Consider the following 16,701-nt stretch of genomic DNA (forward strand, 5'->3'; position numbering starts at 1 on the left):
TGTATATAGCCTAGGATAGGTTCGTGGGAGGGGGGATGGAGGGAATGTATGGATGGTGGGACGGGCGGATGGATGGATAGTGGGAGACAATGAGCAATGGATCTAACTCGATGCCATGTGTATGTATGTATGTGTGTATGGGTATATACGAGTCCATTTTGGTTTGGTTTGGTTTGGTCTGGTTTATCCAAGAGATTTGTATCTAAATTCCAAGCCCTGCTCTAGTTCCCAGTGCCCCAGCTATCTGTAGCATATATATCGTGTGTACGTGAGAGTATGTATGTATGTATGTATGTAGTAGTCGATCCAAATAACAAACGCCATGTCTCAGCTCAAAGAATGCAAAACCCAATGTGTAAATGCCAAGTACAATCAATTCAGCCAGGCATTCCAGCTCAAAACCGTCTTAATCAGCTTCTTTCCTGGAAAATCGATAATCACCACGCCAACCCTTGCCAAATCATCGTTGCCGGAAGCGTCCTCGAGATACTGTCCCGTCATGTCATTCATGCCCTGGATCGTCCTGTTCATCGGTCCAGCAGCAGCTTCGATGGGGAGAACGCCCACCGAGGCGGATGTATGCGCCAAGTAGAGGTAGCGGTTATCATCCGGCGATAGCGCAGCGTATTCGAGAGCGTCGCGGATAGCGGTCCATTTCTCAGAGAGGTGGTACACGTCTGGGATGACCCATAGATCTTCCAGGATCATCTCCGGGCCTTCCCAGCGAAGACCATATGGGCCATCACGAGCGTCAAAGTTTTGTAGAATGAATATCTTGGAGCGGAGCGCACCGAGAGTAGGAATAGGAGCGGCGAAATCGTATTTATGGAGATGCTTCGCAGAGCCGGGCGCGGTGACGGGGGAGGAGAAGTGGTGGTAGTTGAAGGCGTCTTCGAAGGAGATGGAGTTGTTGGAGCCGATGGGAGAGCCTTCCTCCTTGAGGCGCATTATGATTGTCTCGGAGGGATGGGCATCCAGGAACGCGAAGATGTCGAGGAGGACCTGCTCGTAGCCGAAGCCCGTGTACCCGTTCGCGTGATAAATGTGCAGCTCGTCGTCCCTCAACCTCGCTCTAATATCGAGATATCGCAGCCCGCTGTTCAGCTGCATGCTGAGATTCCAGTTCTGGCACTGCAGCTGCTCGGACCCAATCTCGTACGTCATGGTATCGTGGGTGCCAGGGATGCTCAAGCTGGTGAGATGGACGCTATCCGGGATCTTGCCCATCCAGTCGGGATGCATATCATCGCCTGCATCGAAGCTGTAAGCGGACTGATAGCCTCTGTAGCATGTCGCGCCGACCATGCAGGGCGCAATGGCGAGGAGGATGTAGAAGAGGGCCATGGCGCCGAGGATGCAGATGGTCATGAGGAGCGGGAGTTGGCGGCGGCGAGGAGCGGGTTTGAGGGGTTTGATGGGGAGGGATATGGCGCCCATGATGGCGGTTGGTAGAGGATTTGGATGAAGAGGAGGATAGGATGGTTCGACAGGTGTAACCGCTGGTTGGAGATGAGTTGTATCGAAGAGTTGTTGAGGAGTCGAGATGGATGGTTGATTCAGGTCAGACTCGAGGGCTGCGGCAAACGGTCACATGCGTGACCCGCATCGAAGAAGGTTGGTGTTGTCTTTTGATCCCTTGCACAAAACAGCAATGCAGGTTTCACCAGAGTGTAATACAATGCTGATTGATGGGCGGATTGGATGGATTATTTGTTTGCTTGTTTGCAGAGTGACGATTGCGATGCGACGCGATTGCGATTGCGATGCCGCCCGTAGCCGGAGGTTGGACTTATCGGGTCCCGAAGATGCGCCGCTATCTATCACTCACGGAACCTGGCACCTTAACAAGTGAGTTGGCACTGAGCAAATCGACAATTCTAATACGAAGATTGACGGCTCTCTCGAAATGCCATCCCGTATCGTGTCAACAACGGAGCCGAAAGTATAAAATAGCTCACGTCAACTCTGTTTTTTTTAAGACACTTGACAGCTTTGCCAAGATCCAACACTGGCTTGCACAGCAGCTGGCTTATCAAGTCGAGCAACTCACCCCACGTGTAGCAAATCGCAGCCACTCCCCTGCCAAACTTTGCTGTCATCTGCCACTCCGTATTATAGGGAGCTTCATACTCATGCTCATGCTCATGCTCATGCTCATGCTCATAGTCCCCCAAGCAACGACCAAGGTCTTACCAGTAGAATATCATGTACGCAGCTGTGACAGCTTCATCGTACTGTCTTGACAAAACCGCCTGCCAGGTCAAAAAGCTAATCCCGTACACTCCCCATCAACCTCCTGCCAAGCCTATCTCTCTATAGCCAGAATCTACCAGCATGCACGGCGTATCAGATCTCACTTACCCCCTTACTTTCAAAGCCGTAGTTGACTAGGGTTACGAATCAACTCTCCATCCGGCAATTGTACCGACTCGTAGCGTTTGGTACGGTCAGCTAATCCCTCTAGACCTTGTCCATATTCGTCTTCTCATCTCGTCACGGGAACCATATATGCCTTATCACACCGAGTGCAGCGTAACAAAAAGCCGTCCTTTTCTGTCGAATCCGGGGTTCAGTTTCTGTCCAAACTTTGCCAACCAGCTGCCATGCCTCCGAGCCACGGCGCTACTGCAATTTAGAGCAGACCGTTGCCGTCAATAGTCCAAGCGTCTTCTCGTATTCGCGGGCGTTAGCTGGCGCGGCGCGGGGGAAGCTCAGCTCCGGGTTTCGTGGACGGGAAAAATCTGGTGCCAGAGAATGTTGCCATATTGGGCACTTTTCTTAGACTTTGCATGCGTTAGGGATGGACCCTGGAGCGATCAAGCCTCGCCGGTAGCACGGGCCATTCGCTTTTGTGGAATAATGGGATAATAGGGGCCAAAGCTCGCAACTTTTGGCTCCGAGAGGTTCTCAACTCCGCCGGGGCTGAGGCTGAAGAGCCAAGCCCTCAACTCCAAGCATCAGCCAGCTCCACTCCGAATCATGTACAGTACTTTACAGACTCGTGTTATACTCGTACGAGTACTTGTACTTCACCATCGTGCGTTGGAGTGAGAGTGAGTATTCTCGTACTGCACGATAAGCAAAATAGAGCAAATCTGCAAACCGAAATCGGGGCAATAAGGTTGTCCTTGTACCCCACAAGTCATACACGAAAGGCAAGCGTCCTTTGCCGTCGTTTATCTGGCTTCAGAACACGCTCACGACGGCGTAAAGTTTCAACGACAAAAAGCCCAAGCCGAGAGAATCAAAGTTTGGTAGTGGCCTGGCTGACTCGGTCTATGTTCGTGCTTCTTCATTAGGGCTGCTCCAGACTCTGAACAAAAAGGTGGCCCGCCAGCAACGGAGCCGCTTCGTTTAGTTTGGAACAGTAGCAGCCGCGCTAACATCAACGAGAAACTGGCAAAAGTCGTTGCATCCCTCTCAAATGGCGACTTGGGCAGCAGCCAATTGGTCACCGCACTTAGCAGCCTGTATGTCTGTGGTGATGCTAGCAAATGCGGCATGGAAGAGGGCCGTACTTGGATGTGTACGGGACGCCATCACACAGCCTGCAGATGGAAGCATGAGCCTTGCGGATATACGCACGGAGAGAAGCCCCTTCGTGTTAGTGGTCTCTGCCCTTTGTTCATAAGCGATTGGCAGCCGTAGCCTGCCAAAGGAAAGGAGCCCTGCGTTTTGAAACACCCGTTGCGGCTGCTCCCAATATTAGTGACGATCCATCTTTCTAGCTTGTCGATCTCTTGTCCTGTAGATCGGCAACCGAGGCGTCATTCTGTGGCGCACATGATCGAGGAGTTTTCACTTTTCCTTTCCTTTGGCTCAACGACAATCTAGAACCTTTGCCCAGCTACAGTATGCTCCTATTTTTACCCTCTGTTTTTCGCCTTGGCATACGGCGCCAAGAAAAGGATGGATGGGCAGTATTAGAGTTGGCACTTTGTCAACACGACACGGCAGAGATCCACTGCGTTTAGATGCTGAGCAAGAATTTCACCTGCTGCTCGGCCATGTGCTCGATACGACCGCCTGCCGTACGGAGCATGCGCATAACCTATCCCGCATCGTGTCCAAGACAAGTGAATCGTACGATGTAGCGGTACCGGGTCGACCGCTTATCAGCGCCGATCACTTGGAAGACCAACGCCGTGACATCCGACACAAAAAAGTTGCAAACGCATCACGGTCTCACCACCAGTAACAGCACTAGGCTATCAGGCTGTCTTTGCGTCACCGCAAGGCCTTGCAACACGCTGCAGGATGGTGTCCGGGTTTGAAACCTCCTATCCTCTTTTCCACATCCAAAGGCTGCATATTTGGGAGGTTGGTAGGCTGGGAGGCTGGGATGAGGGGGAGACGAACCGTGGGGGAATATCGTTGCGATTGGCCAATGCAGGAGAGCAGCCCTCCCGGAAAAGATTTGAGATGTTGTGGCTGGAAGTAAGGACGCGTGGTTTGGTTTGCGGGGATGTTCTTGTTTATTTTGCCGAGTTGGTGCTATCAGACATCGAATGAGCTTTCAGATCAATGCATGCGGGGAACAGGCGTCGACGTGTTGATAGGTCCTTGAAGCCTGATCCATGCTCTACCCTTTGTCTGCATCCGCAGACCCCTACAGGCTACAGCTTCATGCCCGTAGGTGTGCGAGTGCATACGAGTAGCCATCGCCATCTAGCCCTTCGGAGAGGAAGCACAGTACGAGGCGACTGATGTAAAAATAGCACAACACAGGCAAATTGTTTTCTAGAAAATCGATCTGTTTCGTAAATTCGCTTCTCAAACTAAAGATTCGATTGGGGGTCTTCGGCGAGTGTGGCCCACCGGTGTGAGCGAAATCAAGGCATCGACGTGGGGTCTGTCTATGTTTCCGATATGGCCAGACAAGGTTGTGGCTTCAAGTACTTGGTATCAGTGGGCAGTCCCTTGTCAGATGTCGGCAATCAGACGTTGCCCTTGCCATGGAATACCATCGAGACGGTCATATACAAGTAGAAAGTAGCGGCCATCTGCTGTTGCACAAGCGTGACCGTCTCATTGCCTGCAAGTGTCACTGTATGTCTCTTTTGCAGGCGTCTGTACAGTAGAATTAGCGGAGCCATGTCCTCACGGGTGCTTTGGATGTTGCTTGTGACAAGGCATCGGCGATCGGTCCCTACAGGGGGCAAAAAGCTGTACAGTAAGAGAAGCGTTTTCCTGCGGCAGAAAAAAGAGGACAAACAGATCAGGCCAAGCCCAGAATGAGGTGCCACCAACCCCACTGCCAACCACATCCCGGCCCTGGCTTTCCCGCGCAGCCAGAATTATATTATTCGTCATGGACCTGAGAAACTTTTGCTGCCGGTGCGAGGCGAGGACAGACCTTGAACCTTCCCCTGATCGTCCTAGACCTGTCTGTCTCTGGATGGCTCCGATTCGAAAGAGGACGGGCCCAGCACAAGCAGTAGTCCTTGGTAGCGCTGTTTGTTATCAGCCTGCTCACAACAACCCGGATGGATGGGTGCAGAGGGTAGAGTAATCCATCACTCGACAAGTCGGCATGCCTTTCCACCTCGAAGCCGCGTGATCCGTCTTTCGTATCGTACATCACCGCACTTCGTATGCAGTCCGCATCCTCGATCCAGGTACTCCGTACATGCCCCGGGCGGCATAGCGCAGTCAGGCATGTACATACGTCCGAAGCGAATGTGCGTGTGCGTGTGTGTGTGAGTGGGCACATGCCCACGGTGGAGATATGGCTGCTGCAGCTTGGTGCTTGGCCACAGCTGGACATGGGTCAATGGCAGTCGAAATCGTCAAGGGCCAGGGCAGAACCAATGCGACGTGCGCTGGGTCTCGGCGTCATTGGGCGATTGAGCCACACTCTGAGGTTGAGGGCGGTTACTCCGTACGAGCAGCAGCCCACACGCCGTCATCTTTGCCTCGTATTCGTCGGCCACAGGTGCAGAGCAGTTTCGTATTGTCTCGTGCTGTGACCTTTTTTTTTCCCTTCTTCTGCTGCGTGGCCCGTTCATTTCGTAATTCGTACTGGCCCGTGGCTCTGTGCGGCCATTGTGACCTTTTTTGTTGTTCGGCGTGCTGGTGAGAGATTTTTAATAGCAAAGACGGTTGCTGGAGTTGTTTGTTGATGTGATGGGAGGCGAGGAAAAAGAGCGGCGTGGCCTGAATTGAATTCACGCCTAAGGGAGCTTCAATGGCACCTTCCGCTTCGCTCTCGCCACCTCGTGCCGGGCTAGTGAGCTTGAGCTGTACTTGTAGCTGTACTTGTAGCTGTACAAAGTGAGAGAGACGGGACGGACACGGCGCTGCTGACGGTACGTACCGAAAGTTGAGCGCCATCAACCTCCGTTTTGTTGTTGGACTTGATATGGATCAGTTCTTGATAGATTATTAGTACCTAGTAGATAGTTGCAATGGGTTCAATGAGCTGGGGCCATGCGCACCGTTTCAGTTGACGAAGAATGGAGCTACTGTGCATGTGTCAAGCAGGTTTAGCATCAAATGCTATACTTGTACTTGGTAGCTGGATTTGATGGTGATACAGTAAGTACCTGTTGAAGATGCTTGTACGAGTAAGTAGGTAGAGAGTGGCGATGCTGTGAACGATATGCCGGTGATGCAACGTTTTATGCAGTCTCTGCCCTCATAGTCGCGTCATAAAAGGACGAGGCAGCATTAATGCATTATGCCATCCATCCATACACAGCATCCAAGAACTTGAATCCATTCGCCTCCCCTACATGTACTGTGCTGTCACCTCTGTAGATGTACTATAACCGCTGGGTCTCAGCCCCCAAGAGGCGTACGTTGACATGTACACATACGTAGACGTACTGTACCTCTCCTGTAAGTAAAGATACAAAACCCCCCCAGTCCGGCCCGGCCGTATTCAATGGCCGGGTCAATCAATTGAGCAAGATCGCCGCCTCGATCGCAAACGGACCACCAAAAGCAGCAATCCCATCCACCTGGTTCGCAGTGCCAAAACAGCGCATCACATCGCATCAGGCCCAACAGCCAACCTCCCACCTCCGTGGCTTTGCTGCGACTCCAGCCCACGGCCTCTAGCAGCCTCTAGCGGCCCTTAGCGGCGTCCAGCAGCCCTTAGCCCGCTGGCCAGATGCCGCAATCTGCTGCCCCGTAGCCCGTAGCGCCCCAGTGACGCCATGGGGCCAGGGGTTGCGACGGGCTAGCGCGGTGTTGCTGGCTGCCTTTACGAAGTACCGGTACCGTCCTGTCTCGAAAACAAGAGGATTTGGGAACAAGTACTGTACCTATAGCGGAATCGACACTCGAATAGAGCATCAAACATCCATCTCTCCTGAGTCGATGCTTGGTGGCAGATACCTTAGATACCCTACCTAGCAATACTCTTAAAAAAATCCCGCTAGCATCTTCATCTTTTCTTGTGCATCTGCTCTATGCCTGTCAACTCACGCCATCATCAGTTCCCTCCCACCCCCCCGTCACTTGTCACAACGGCGCTCGGGCCTGATCTCCCCGGGTCCTCCATGCTGTAAGGACGCCTGGCCTGGCTGGAAGAAAAGCGTGCAGCTGGTACTTGTACCTCCACTTGTACTCGTACTTTGCCATCCACCACCTTGAAATCTCCAGACCTCTTTCTTCCTCCTCCTCTCACCTTCAACCTCCTTCAGCCTCTGCTTGTTGCCTTTGCCTCGCTGCTGCACAGCACAAAACAGCACAACGGGCTCGACTCGGCACAATCCTAGCATCACCATCACTCCGTATCATCTCCATCCTCGACGCCTTAGTCAGAACTAGACAGTCGCCTTCTTCCTGCCCGTCTAGTCTGCAGCCACGCTCGGGCCGTCAGCTGTGATAATCATCTCCCAGACCGGTTTGGCATCTCTCAACAGCCCGGAACCTTGAACAAAAGGCAGCCTTGGTAGCCTTAGCTCAAGATATTTCCTCCTCAGTCTCCGCTTCCTGGTCGCCCATCCCATCCTCCCTTTTTTTTTGGTTCTCCGTCTTTGTCTTTATTTTATTTTCCTCTCTCTCTTCTCGGGTTTACTTTGACCACGTTCTGGAAAACTTGGGATTCTGAGACAGATCCCTGTTGGGTGCTGCGAGCGGTCTTGCTCTTTCGCCAGTCACGTTTGTCTCGTTGGTGCTGCTTTAGATCTTTCAGCTGCGTGCGACAATCACCTCGGCCCTGCTTGCGTCTGGCCGCACATTCCAGTCTGCCTGGTCGCCAATCACGGACTTTGCCCTCGACGATAACGTCACAGTTGTTATCGAAGCATTCCAGCCGTCGATTTCTTAGCTCCTGAACACGCCGTTGTGTCTCTGATTTCAACAAGACTTTCCTCAGACCTCAACCAAGACATCACCCACTCCGACTCGACTGCTTCACTGCTGTATCGAGTACTACTTCGAAGTCTTTTCGAGAATATCGATTCTGAACGATACCGAAGTCTCACTCTGTTCTCGCCTCTCAGCTTCCTATCCGTCGCGTTTTTTTTTTTTTTTCGTTCAGCCTTTGTGCTGTATACGATTCAGCAAACGACCAAGGAAGGTGGTTATGGCTTGTTACTGAGAAACCATTGGGATCGACAAAAAAGCGAAGGGAACCCCTCGAAAAGGGATCAAAAAGACGAGTCACTCAGAAGGTCACGTCATCACCGGATTTTTTTTTTTAGGGAACAGCCCTTTAAAACTTGCACGGCTTTTTAAGTCTGCAATCTAAAGATCAGCCATCTCCAAGACTCTTACTCCTCCAAATATCAACCATGGCCTCGTTTGGGAGCCACGTCCTGCAAAAGGGCTACATGCTTTTATTGTTGTTGGCATTTTCCACTTGGATTTCTGCCATAGATGTCGACGTTTGTTCTAGTTTCAACACAGGCGAAACGCCGTTGAGTAAGTTTGGCATTTGCAGATTCGAAAACGTGACCAACCATCTAACCCATTAACAGATGTCAGCATATGGCAAACGAATGGCCTTTGCACAGGCTTCTGCTCACAAAAGAATTACGCCTTTGCCATCACACAGAAGAATTCATGCTGGTGCTCCAACTACTACCCTGACAAGACGACGGATAGCGAAGTGTCAAAATGCGACCTTCCCTGCCCGGCATGGACCTCAGAGTTTTGCGGCGGCCCTGGCCTGTTCGGCTATATCTTGTTAAACGAAGTCGCCCCGTCGGGCACCAAGACCCCATCAGCTACATCATCTACAGCAACTCAGGTGAGTCAAGAGTTTTGTTGTTGTTTTCCTGCAATGCTCCCACTGTTGCACTTTGAACCCAACATGAATGTATGGCGCGAGAGCCGGATTACGAACTGGAAGCACAACTCTTTGCCTGGCCAACAACACCCTATGTAATGCCTCTTCTTTGTCGAAAAAATTGTTCAATCTGTTCTCCTGGGGAGCCGGTGGGGTTGAAATCCCCCGGCAAGTCAGGAGAGCATCGTGACGTGACCAAAGTGTGACTAAGACTGTGGTGCAGAGCACAGCTTCAACATCCGCTTCAACGGGCTCCAGCTCCAAAACTACTTCCACCTCCGCCTCCGCCTCATCCTCATCCTCTTCCACATCAGAGACGTCGACTACTTCCTCGAGTAGCTCATCCTCTGTATGACTTGTCTCAGTTGGCGGTTTGCACCGCGCAATGCTGAATGCTAACTTGATGCGCGGCGAGAGAGCAACTCGGCTAACATATGTTACAGACGTCGTCTTCTACCTCCACAGACCCTGCGTCGTCAACTCCGGGGCAGACCGATGGCAGCGACAACTCTGCCTCTCGAACTGGTGACCCAAGCCCAGATCAGAACGGCTCCTCGGGCAAAAAGTCGGGGCTGGGTACCGGTGCCATCGTTGGTATCGTAGTTGGCATTGTCGGCGGCCTGCTGGTCCTCGGTGCTGCTATTCTGTTCTGGTTTATCCGACGGAGAAGGCTGAATAAGGACGAGTACCGAGATGACCCCAGCGTCCGAGGCAGCTCGTCTGGCATGGTGGGATCTGTTCCCCCAGAAATGAGTGCAAACAGCGGTTCGCCGGCTTCGCCAGTTTCGGCGGTCAACCGAAATAGCACCATCCAGATCGATCCTCGAATGGACCCATTCAAGCAGGGACTATACATACGCGGTAGCCACGAGAGTCTCAACACCATTCGCGACGATCATGACTATTCGCGACGAATCCAACCGCCTGTACTTCGGGCCACGAATCCGGACCCCGAAGATTGATAGGGCAACCGCGTGTCCTGTTTTCTTTCAACTCATTTGTGTGCATACGTGTTTTCTTTCCCAGTTATTTATGTCTTTTTTTTTTTCCCTCTCGCGCGTTGGACAGGGTTTTCCTTTTTTCTCTCTCTCATTTTAGAAAGATCCGATGTCATGATCACGTATATGCAGTTTCGCCGTTCGGATTCGAATACACATGACAAAACAAAAGATTTTGGGGTCTTGTCGCCTTTCGAGATACCAGGATGGCGTTGGCAGCTTTTTTGTTTTTTGAAGGCAGGGGGGGAAGCATGAGGCAAGAAAAAGGGGGGGCGCCGAATGGGCGTGTTTCGGCTCGGGAGTCGAGATGAGAAGAAACTCGGCACAACGACGCGAGATTACGACCGAAGAAGGGGCCCGGCGGAACTTGCACTCACCACGATAATATATTGCACGATGCACTCACGGCATTTTTTTGCGCTCTAGTAATAATTGCGTCTTGGATTTGGGGAGACAGCAGCCGACGTTGGCATAACTGGCTTTGAGATAATGGAGGACGAGCTGGGGGGGAGCTCGTGGCAACAATTGGCTGGATAGCTGTACATATTGGAACAAAGGGACATTGAGCAGATATAAAGCGTACACGGAATAGCGAAAGTCCCAAGGGTGGCGGGATTCGCGCCAGCAGAGCAAGTGCTGGATTAAAATATATTGGTTTTGAATTGCCGAATTGGTGTTTTGCGTGTCAGGGTGATGGCGATTTCAACTTGATCTTTGCTGAGGATTAATGCTGTTATTAAGTGATGCTGGTTTAATAGTTGCCCAAAATGTTGTTATTGTCTCTTTTCGGTGTTGATATTGACATGTTCAACACTCAAGGAACAAAGTATACTTGAAGGATCAGGAAGACAAAGACTGTTGTCAAGGTTAGTCAACATTTAAAACTCATCAAGACAAAAAAAAAAAAAATCCTTCTTAACCAAACATCATAAATTCGCAAAAATAGAAGACAAGCCCAAAAAAAGAATTCGTTGTCCTCGACAGAGACAGGATTCGAACCTGCGAGGCCGAAACCATATGATTTCTAGTCATACCCATTAACCACTCTGGCACTCTGCCTTGTGCTTATTTGTTGAAAGAATCCTTGCTAATTTCATACTATTAACCGTAAGCATAATGAACCCATGCGCTAATTCAGTCTGATCCATATAAACAAAGAAAAAGGCTCCACGTCAAACTATTTCCGGCACGTTGTTGCTGCTATTTATAGAAAAGTTACTGTACTTGTAAACACCCCCCTTGTTCGTGATTGCAGGACGGCGCCACTTGCGAAGCTAAACGGCAAGCCATGCTTTATCTGAAGCACACCAGCCCATTCCATAAAGAGTCGAATCATATACAAGAACACAGTCACCCCCTCGAGGAATAAAAAATCACAAAACGCAAAAAAAATGCCCAAACACAGTCCAAAAACAAATGGTGTTTCTATTTCATCATGGCATATTCGCCAGTAATAGTCCAAAGTCCACATCCACGCGATGCCATTCTGTCTGTCCCATCTATGTACACATGCCCGCTCGCTTTTTTTCGCACGTTTCCGAGCCGAACAATAAATGAACAATGTGAAAATGAAAAAAAAAAAAAAAAAAAAAAAAAAAAATAGCAAATGGGCAAAAAAGAACCAAGAGCCATGATACCTCCTTTCCCCCCTCTCGCTGCGTTGGTGGGCTTAAAAAGCAAAAAAAAGAAGCGTGACGAAATCTCAGATATCAAACCAAAAATGCGTAAAAGGTGAAAAAGAAAAAGGAAAAAAACAAGAAAAAGCAAGAAGCAAAAAACCCTTCAGCCACCTGTTGCGCCCTCCCTACCGTTGGTATCGTGATGTAAGACAGCCGTCATGATTTGTAGTAGTGAATGAGATTTCATCCTTCCTTGTCTATATTGGGGTTTGGTTTTGCAAAAAGGATCTCTTTCGGATTTTCATATTTGTGTTAAATTTTGTTTTTTTGTCTCATCAACTGGGACGTCTACTCCCTGTCCATGGGCTTAGAAAGGCCGTGGTGGGCGCTGTGGAGGTGACTGGTCGTATGAGTTGTATGGTGAATGGGATCGCGCTGCACCGCCATATGGAGGAGGATCGAATGAATATTGTTGCGAGTCTTGTGAATGGTGGCCGTACACCGCGGGCGGTGATGCTCCTCTGAAGCCGGAATCGGGGTTGGGTTGGGCGTCGTAAATCAAGCCAACTCTCTCATCGCCGGTTGGTGACATGATGCCGCCGCTAACGCCGTGATATGCAGTTGTCGTCGGATCTTCAAAGACGGGGTTGTATGCTCCCTGAGGCTTGGGCTCATGGAGATTGGTCATGCTCAGTGTTTCGTCGTTGGGAGTGCCAAGCTTGTAGCTGGCGTCCTCCTTCCGTCTCTTGACGCCGCAGAAGAGCCAGCGCATGCCTCTACCAAAGGCCTTGACCAGGTCCCATAAGTTCATGGCATCCCACAAGGCACGAAGTCCGAGGAAGCCACCTCCGTTGGGTAGAGCAGGCTTTTCCAGACCAATGGTGCCCTTTGACGCATCAGGGCTCGGGTAGAAGGACGAGGCAACGCCGCGGCGATAGACCTGATACGGGAAGGCCCAGATATGCAAGACGGAAAAGATGGCCATTTCAACACAGAGCAGCAGAGCTGGAATGCCCACCTTGAGATCGGGATAGGCGAGAACATCACCGGGCTTGACGATGTTGAGAGTCGACGTGCCGACGGAAATGGCCGAGGCCTGCCAGAAAGACAAGAAGACGACCAGCTTGATGGCGAGGATCTTCAAAAAAAGGTGGTGCTCGGCAAGAGGCTTGGCCAGCTGAATGTAAAACTGAATGAGGCAGTACATGGCAATTGTGACAGAAATGGCGTTGATAACAAGAACCTATTATAATCACAACGGCCATTACGTTAGCTACATTCACATGTTTTTCCCCCTAGTTTGTACGCCAGGTAATATGAGAGCAAAAAGTGACTGGTTTGCTTACCCAGATGTGAGCAAAAACGGGAGAGTTGGAGCTCTCGCAGTAGCGGCCATAGTGCTCAGTGAGGACGGCGGTGACGGTCATGGCAACGCGGATAAAGCAGTACTGATACACGCCGATCCAGATAATGTTGAACCATGTGAGGCCGCTCTTGGGAGTGCGCCAGGGCCCTCTCTCTCCACCGCAGCACTTGGCGAACCAGTTGATGGGCAGGACCCAGCCCTGGATGGGGCGCAGGTTTCTGAAGAACTCCTTTTGCGTGTGCAGGTCGGGCGCACAGTAGTGACATATCAAACCGAAAAAGGAGGCAATGGCAAAGGCCTCGTAGCAGTCGGAGATGACGGAAAAGTAGGTAGCGCGCCAGTACCACTGCAGCTGCATGAACGAGGAGATGGCATAGACGGGGATCATGAAGAGGATACGAATAATGCTGCCGATTATTGTTAGCTAGTTGGTCCATGGCCTGGACCAGGTGCTGCTTACTGTCGTTGTTCCTTGGGTTGTGTGTAGTGGGTGGCGTGCATGGCGATGAGGTACAAGCTCAGCACAACGGCGATGAGGGTACATCCGGCCGAGATGACACGGGCAAGATCATGGAAGTTGAGAGGCCCGGCGATCTTGATTTCGGATCCCGGAGAGACTGCTGGGGCGTTAGCCTTATCAAGGGTCCAGTCCGTCGTCGCAGGAGAAGAGCAACGGGAGGCGCATAGCGGAGCTTCACGCAGCTAGCAGAGGGAAACATACTCCTCATATCCTCCAACGTCGAGTTACACGTGAGATTCATCATCTTGGCGGATTGGCGTCAAAGATCCAAACAGTCGTCCTTTTTTTGTGGTTTTACTTCGTTTGTGAGGCCCACGAGGGGGCAATAGCCAGCTCGTTCGCCAGCAAATCGCGCCGCGAAGTCAACTCGCCGCCCTGACCGGATCGATTCGTTGGTCGCTCGCTGTCCGCAACAGTTGTGGAGTATCGAGGCAAGGTTTGCGATGCTCCTGGATCCAAACGTCGTGTCGTCAAGTCGTGATGCAGTTATGCGTCGTCGTCGTCGTCGCCAGCAAATCCCCTTTCCTCCCTCTCGATGCGCTCTTTCGTTTCTCGGTCGCGAGTCGGCGGAAACCCCGGAGCTGTTTTGGGTCTGATTCGGTTCGGATCCAGCCTGGGTCGAGAATTCTACGGGGTCCACGAGGGGGGGGAGCCCTTGGTGGTTGGAATGGAAGCGAGCGTTCTTGGTGTCGCGCTCCCTGGCAGCGAAGAAGAAGAAGATGCAACGAGCGGAAAGACCAAAGGCAAAAGGGAATGAAAAGGAATGTCGCGGTGGATAAAGGAAGAACGAGAGCGATCGACTGGACTAAAGAAATAAGAAAGCAGACAAAGTGCGCAGGACAGGGATCCAGGAACAAAAGCGACGACAGCAGAAGGGAAAAAGAAAATAAACCCGACCAGGGGGCGTGTACGTACGGTAGAGAGGGCCATTTGTCATTTGATGCCGGAGCTGTACGAGTACACAGTACAGGTACGAGGCGCTGTGAGACGTAATGGCAGGGCGCTAAGACGGGGAGTCGGGGGCTCTGGAGGGCCGCTGGCAAGTTTCGCTGCAGCAGCGCATCGCCCAGCCCAGCGCTGGTTAGTTAGTGCTTGCAGCCTGCACGGAGTACTGGGCATTGAAATGGGCTGCTGCACCTGCGGAAAAATGCACTGCAGCCAAACACGGCCTTGGCAGGGGTCTCCCCATTCCCTTTCTGGCTCAACTCTCCATCTGACTCTATTCACTTCACTCCCCAATCCTGCAAATGCTCAACTCACCACTTCACTGGCTCTCCTCGTATTAATTCTCGTCACCACCACACACTTCTCACACACCTCTCACACTCCCGCAGTCACAAGCCACAGGGTACGAGTGCCGCTAAACCCACAGCATTTGGCGATTGGCCAAGCAGGGGGAGGCTGAGTCTCTGCTGGTTCCCGTTTCAAGCAACATCTGGTGTCGAACCCAAAAGCCGGCGCCCTAACTGCTAAAACACTAGCACCGCATGCAAGTATCTGGTCGGGTTTGATTCATCGCTCACTCACACACCAATCATTTACTTTACGAGAACGATGCACAAAAAAAAAAAAAAAAAAAAAAAAAAAGCCCGCTTGAGCCACCCAAGGGCGGCCTCCCTCCCGCCCGGTTCGTGGTGTAATTTTCCCGCTCCTCTCCTCTCCTCTCTTCATGCGGACGCGATGGAGGCCAATGAAAGCTTGAGGCTACGGAGCCGGAGCCCGGAGTGCGGAGTACGGAATAAGACGTAACTCGTACCTGTTTTGCCAAGTCCTGCACTTGTATGATGGAACGCGCGTCAGAGATTCACCTCATTTGGCTTACATATTTGTTCTATGCAAAGAAGAAAGCATGCTTGTGAATATTACCTAGTACTATTATTCAATTCTAATGTTTTGCTGCATTATACCGATCTTCGGCCTCCTCTGCAGATCATCGGCGTCATGAACCCATCCTCCAGCACCTGCAATGTCCATCATGTACCGGTACATCCCCCAGCAGCGCACATCATCATCGCTCCAGCCCCTAAAGAAACTCCCTTTCAGGGGCTTCCAAACGCGATGGGCGCCTCCCGCAAGACGTCACTGTGGGTTCCCGTATCTGTACCTGTACCTGTACCTGTACCCGTGCCCTTTAGACTGCACACACACCCCTCCTCGAAACAGCAAGTGCTCCAATTCTGCAGCAATCCAATCCAATCCCAAATCCCACCAGCGCAAATTCTTTATGCTTTTTGAGTCTCCATTACTCTAAGCAACGCCTCAATGCGTGGCATCCTCCATCCATCAACCTCTAAATGCAGCGCCACAACGTGTCTGGCATGTATTGCCGTTTAAGGGCCAAGTCCACGTCCAATGTCCGGAGGGGCTTCCCATTGCAATAATCAAAATCCCAAATTATTCTCCGCAGAAAAACGGTGCAGCTCTGGCCAGGGCATCGTCGCGTGTAATCCCCGACCCCGAACTCCGGGCGTTGCCTCGTCTCGTCTCGTTTCGTCTTGCCTTGATAATCTCCTCACAAATCCAAAACAGCTTGGATATGTAATAACAATGTATTAGAGCCAGTCAAGCACTAATAATACCCGAGCATCCCATATGCTCAGCTAATCATCAGCCATCTCACCTCCGCCAAAATACACGTAACCCGGATATACTCTCTACTCCAACACTGCGCACTTCCCGCTCAGCCCCCCCCCCAAAATCCTCCGCAGATCATCAATCACCACTCAAAATCTCACCTCACTTCTCCAAAAATGACAATCCCACATCACATACATGCATTCATACATGCGCCTCCTCCTAAAACAAAAGCCTCTCCCGTTCGGCAAACCGGCAATCTTGCATCTGCGCCAAGCACGCCCACTGTCTGACACATTTTCCTCACATGCCTTCTTCTCTTTTCGCGCCAAGATTCCAATCTCCATCCCAAAACATGCCACGCCACAATCAAAAGAATCTAA

The 16,701-nt window shown here is 51.3% G+C and overlaps 4 protein-coding genes across 4 annotated transcripts; 2 read left to right on the forward strand and 2 right to left on the reverse strand.

The window, feature by feature from the left end:
- Positions 1 to 165: 165 nt before the first annotated feature.
- Positions 166 to 1,683, reverse strand: TRIVIDRAFT_83542 (uncharacterized protein; the record flags this gene model as incomplete). The annotated part of the gene is made up of 1 exon (XM_014099591.1): positions 166 to 1,683. The coding sequence occupies one exon, from the start codon at positions 1,435 to 1,437 to the stop codon at positions 373 to 375; it is 1,065 nt and encodes a 354-aa protein (XP_013955066.1).
- A 4,045-nt stretch (positions 1,684 to 5,728) lies between these two features.
- TRIVIDRAFT_69687 (uncharacterized protein) lies at positions 5,729 to 7,082 on the forward strand (the record flags this gene model as incomplete). Its single annotated transcript, XM_014099592.1, has 4 exons — positions 5,729 to 5,817; positions 6,539 to 6,566; positions 6,760 to 6,796; positions 6,868 to 7,082. The coding sequence occupies 4 exons, from the start codon at positions 5,729 to 5,731 to the stop codon at positions 7,080 to 7,082; spliced, it is 369 nt and encodes a 122-aa protein (XP_013955067.1).
- Positions 7,083 to 8,744: 1,662 nt separating this feature from the next.
- Positions 8,745 to 10,203, forward strand: TRIVIDRAFT_78007 (uncharacterized protein; the record flags this gene model as incomplete). The annotated part of the gene is made up of 3 exons (XM_014099593.1): positions 8,745 to 8,874; positions 8,931 to 9,202; positions 9,685 to 10,203. 3 exons carry the CDS (start codon positions 8,745 to 8,747, stop codon positions 10,201 to 10,203), a joined length of 921 nt encoding a protein of 306 aa, XP_013955068.1.
- A 2,376-nt stretch (positions 10,204 to 12,579) lies between these two features.
- TRIVIDRAFT_15638 (uncharacterized protein) lies at positions 12,580 to 13,842 on the reverse strand (the record flags this gene model as incomplete). The annotated part of the gene is made up of 3 exons (XM_014099521.1): positions 12,580 to 13,101; positions 13,205 to 13,631; positions 13,685 to 13,842. Coding segments are annotated over 3 exons (1,107 nt in total), but the record flags the coding sequence as incomplete, so codon positions are not given.
- Positions 13,843 to 16,701: the final 2,859 nt, after the last annotated feature.

Source organism: Trichoderma virens (genome assembly GCF_000170995.1).
Source record: "Trichoderma virens Gv29-8 chromosome Unknown TRIVIscaffold_77, whole genome shotgun sequence".
Lineage (NCBI taxonomy): Eukaryota > Fungi > Ascomycota > Sordariomycetes > Hypocreales > Hypocreaceae > Trichoderma > Trichoderma virens.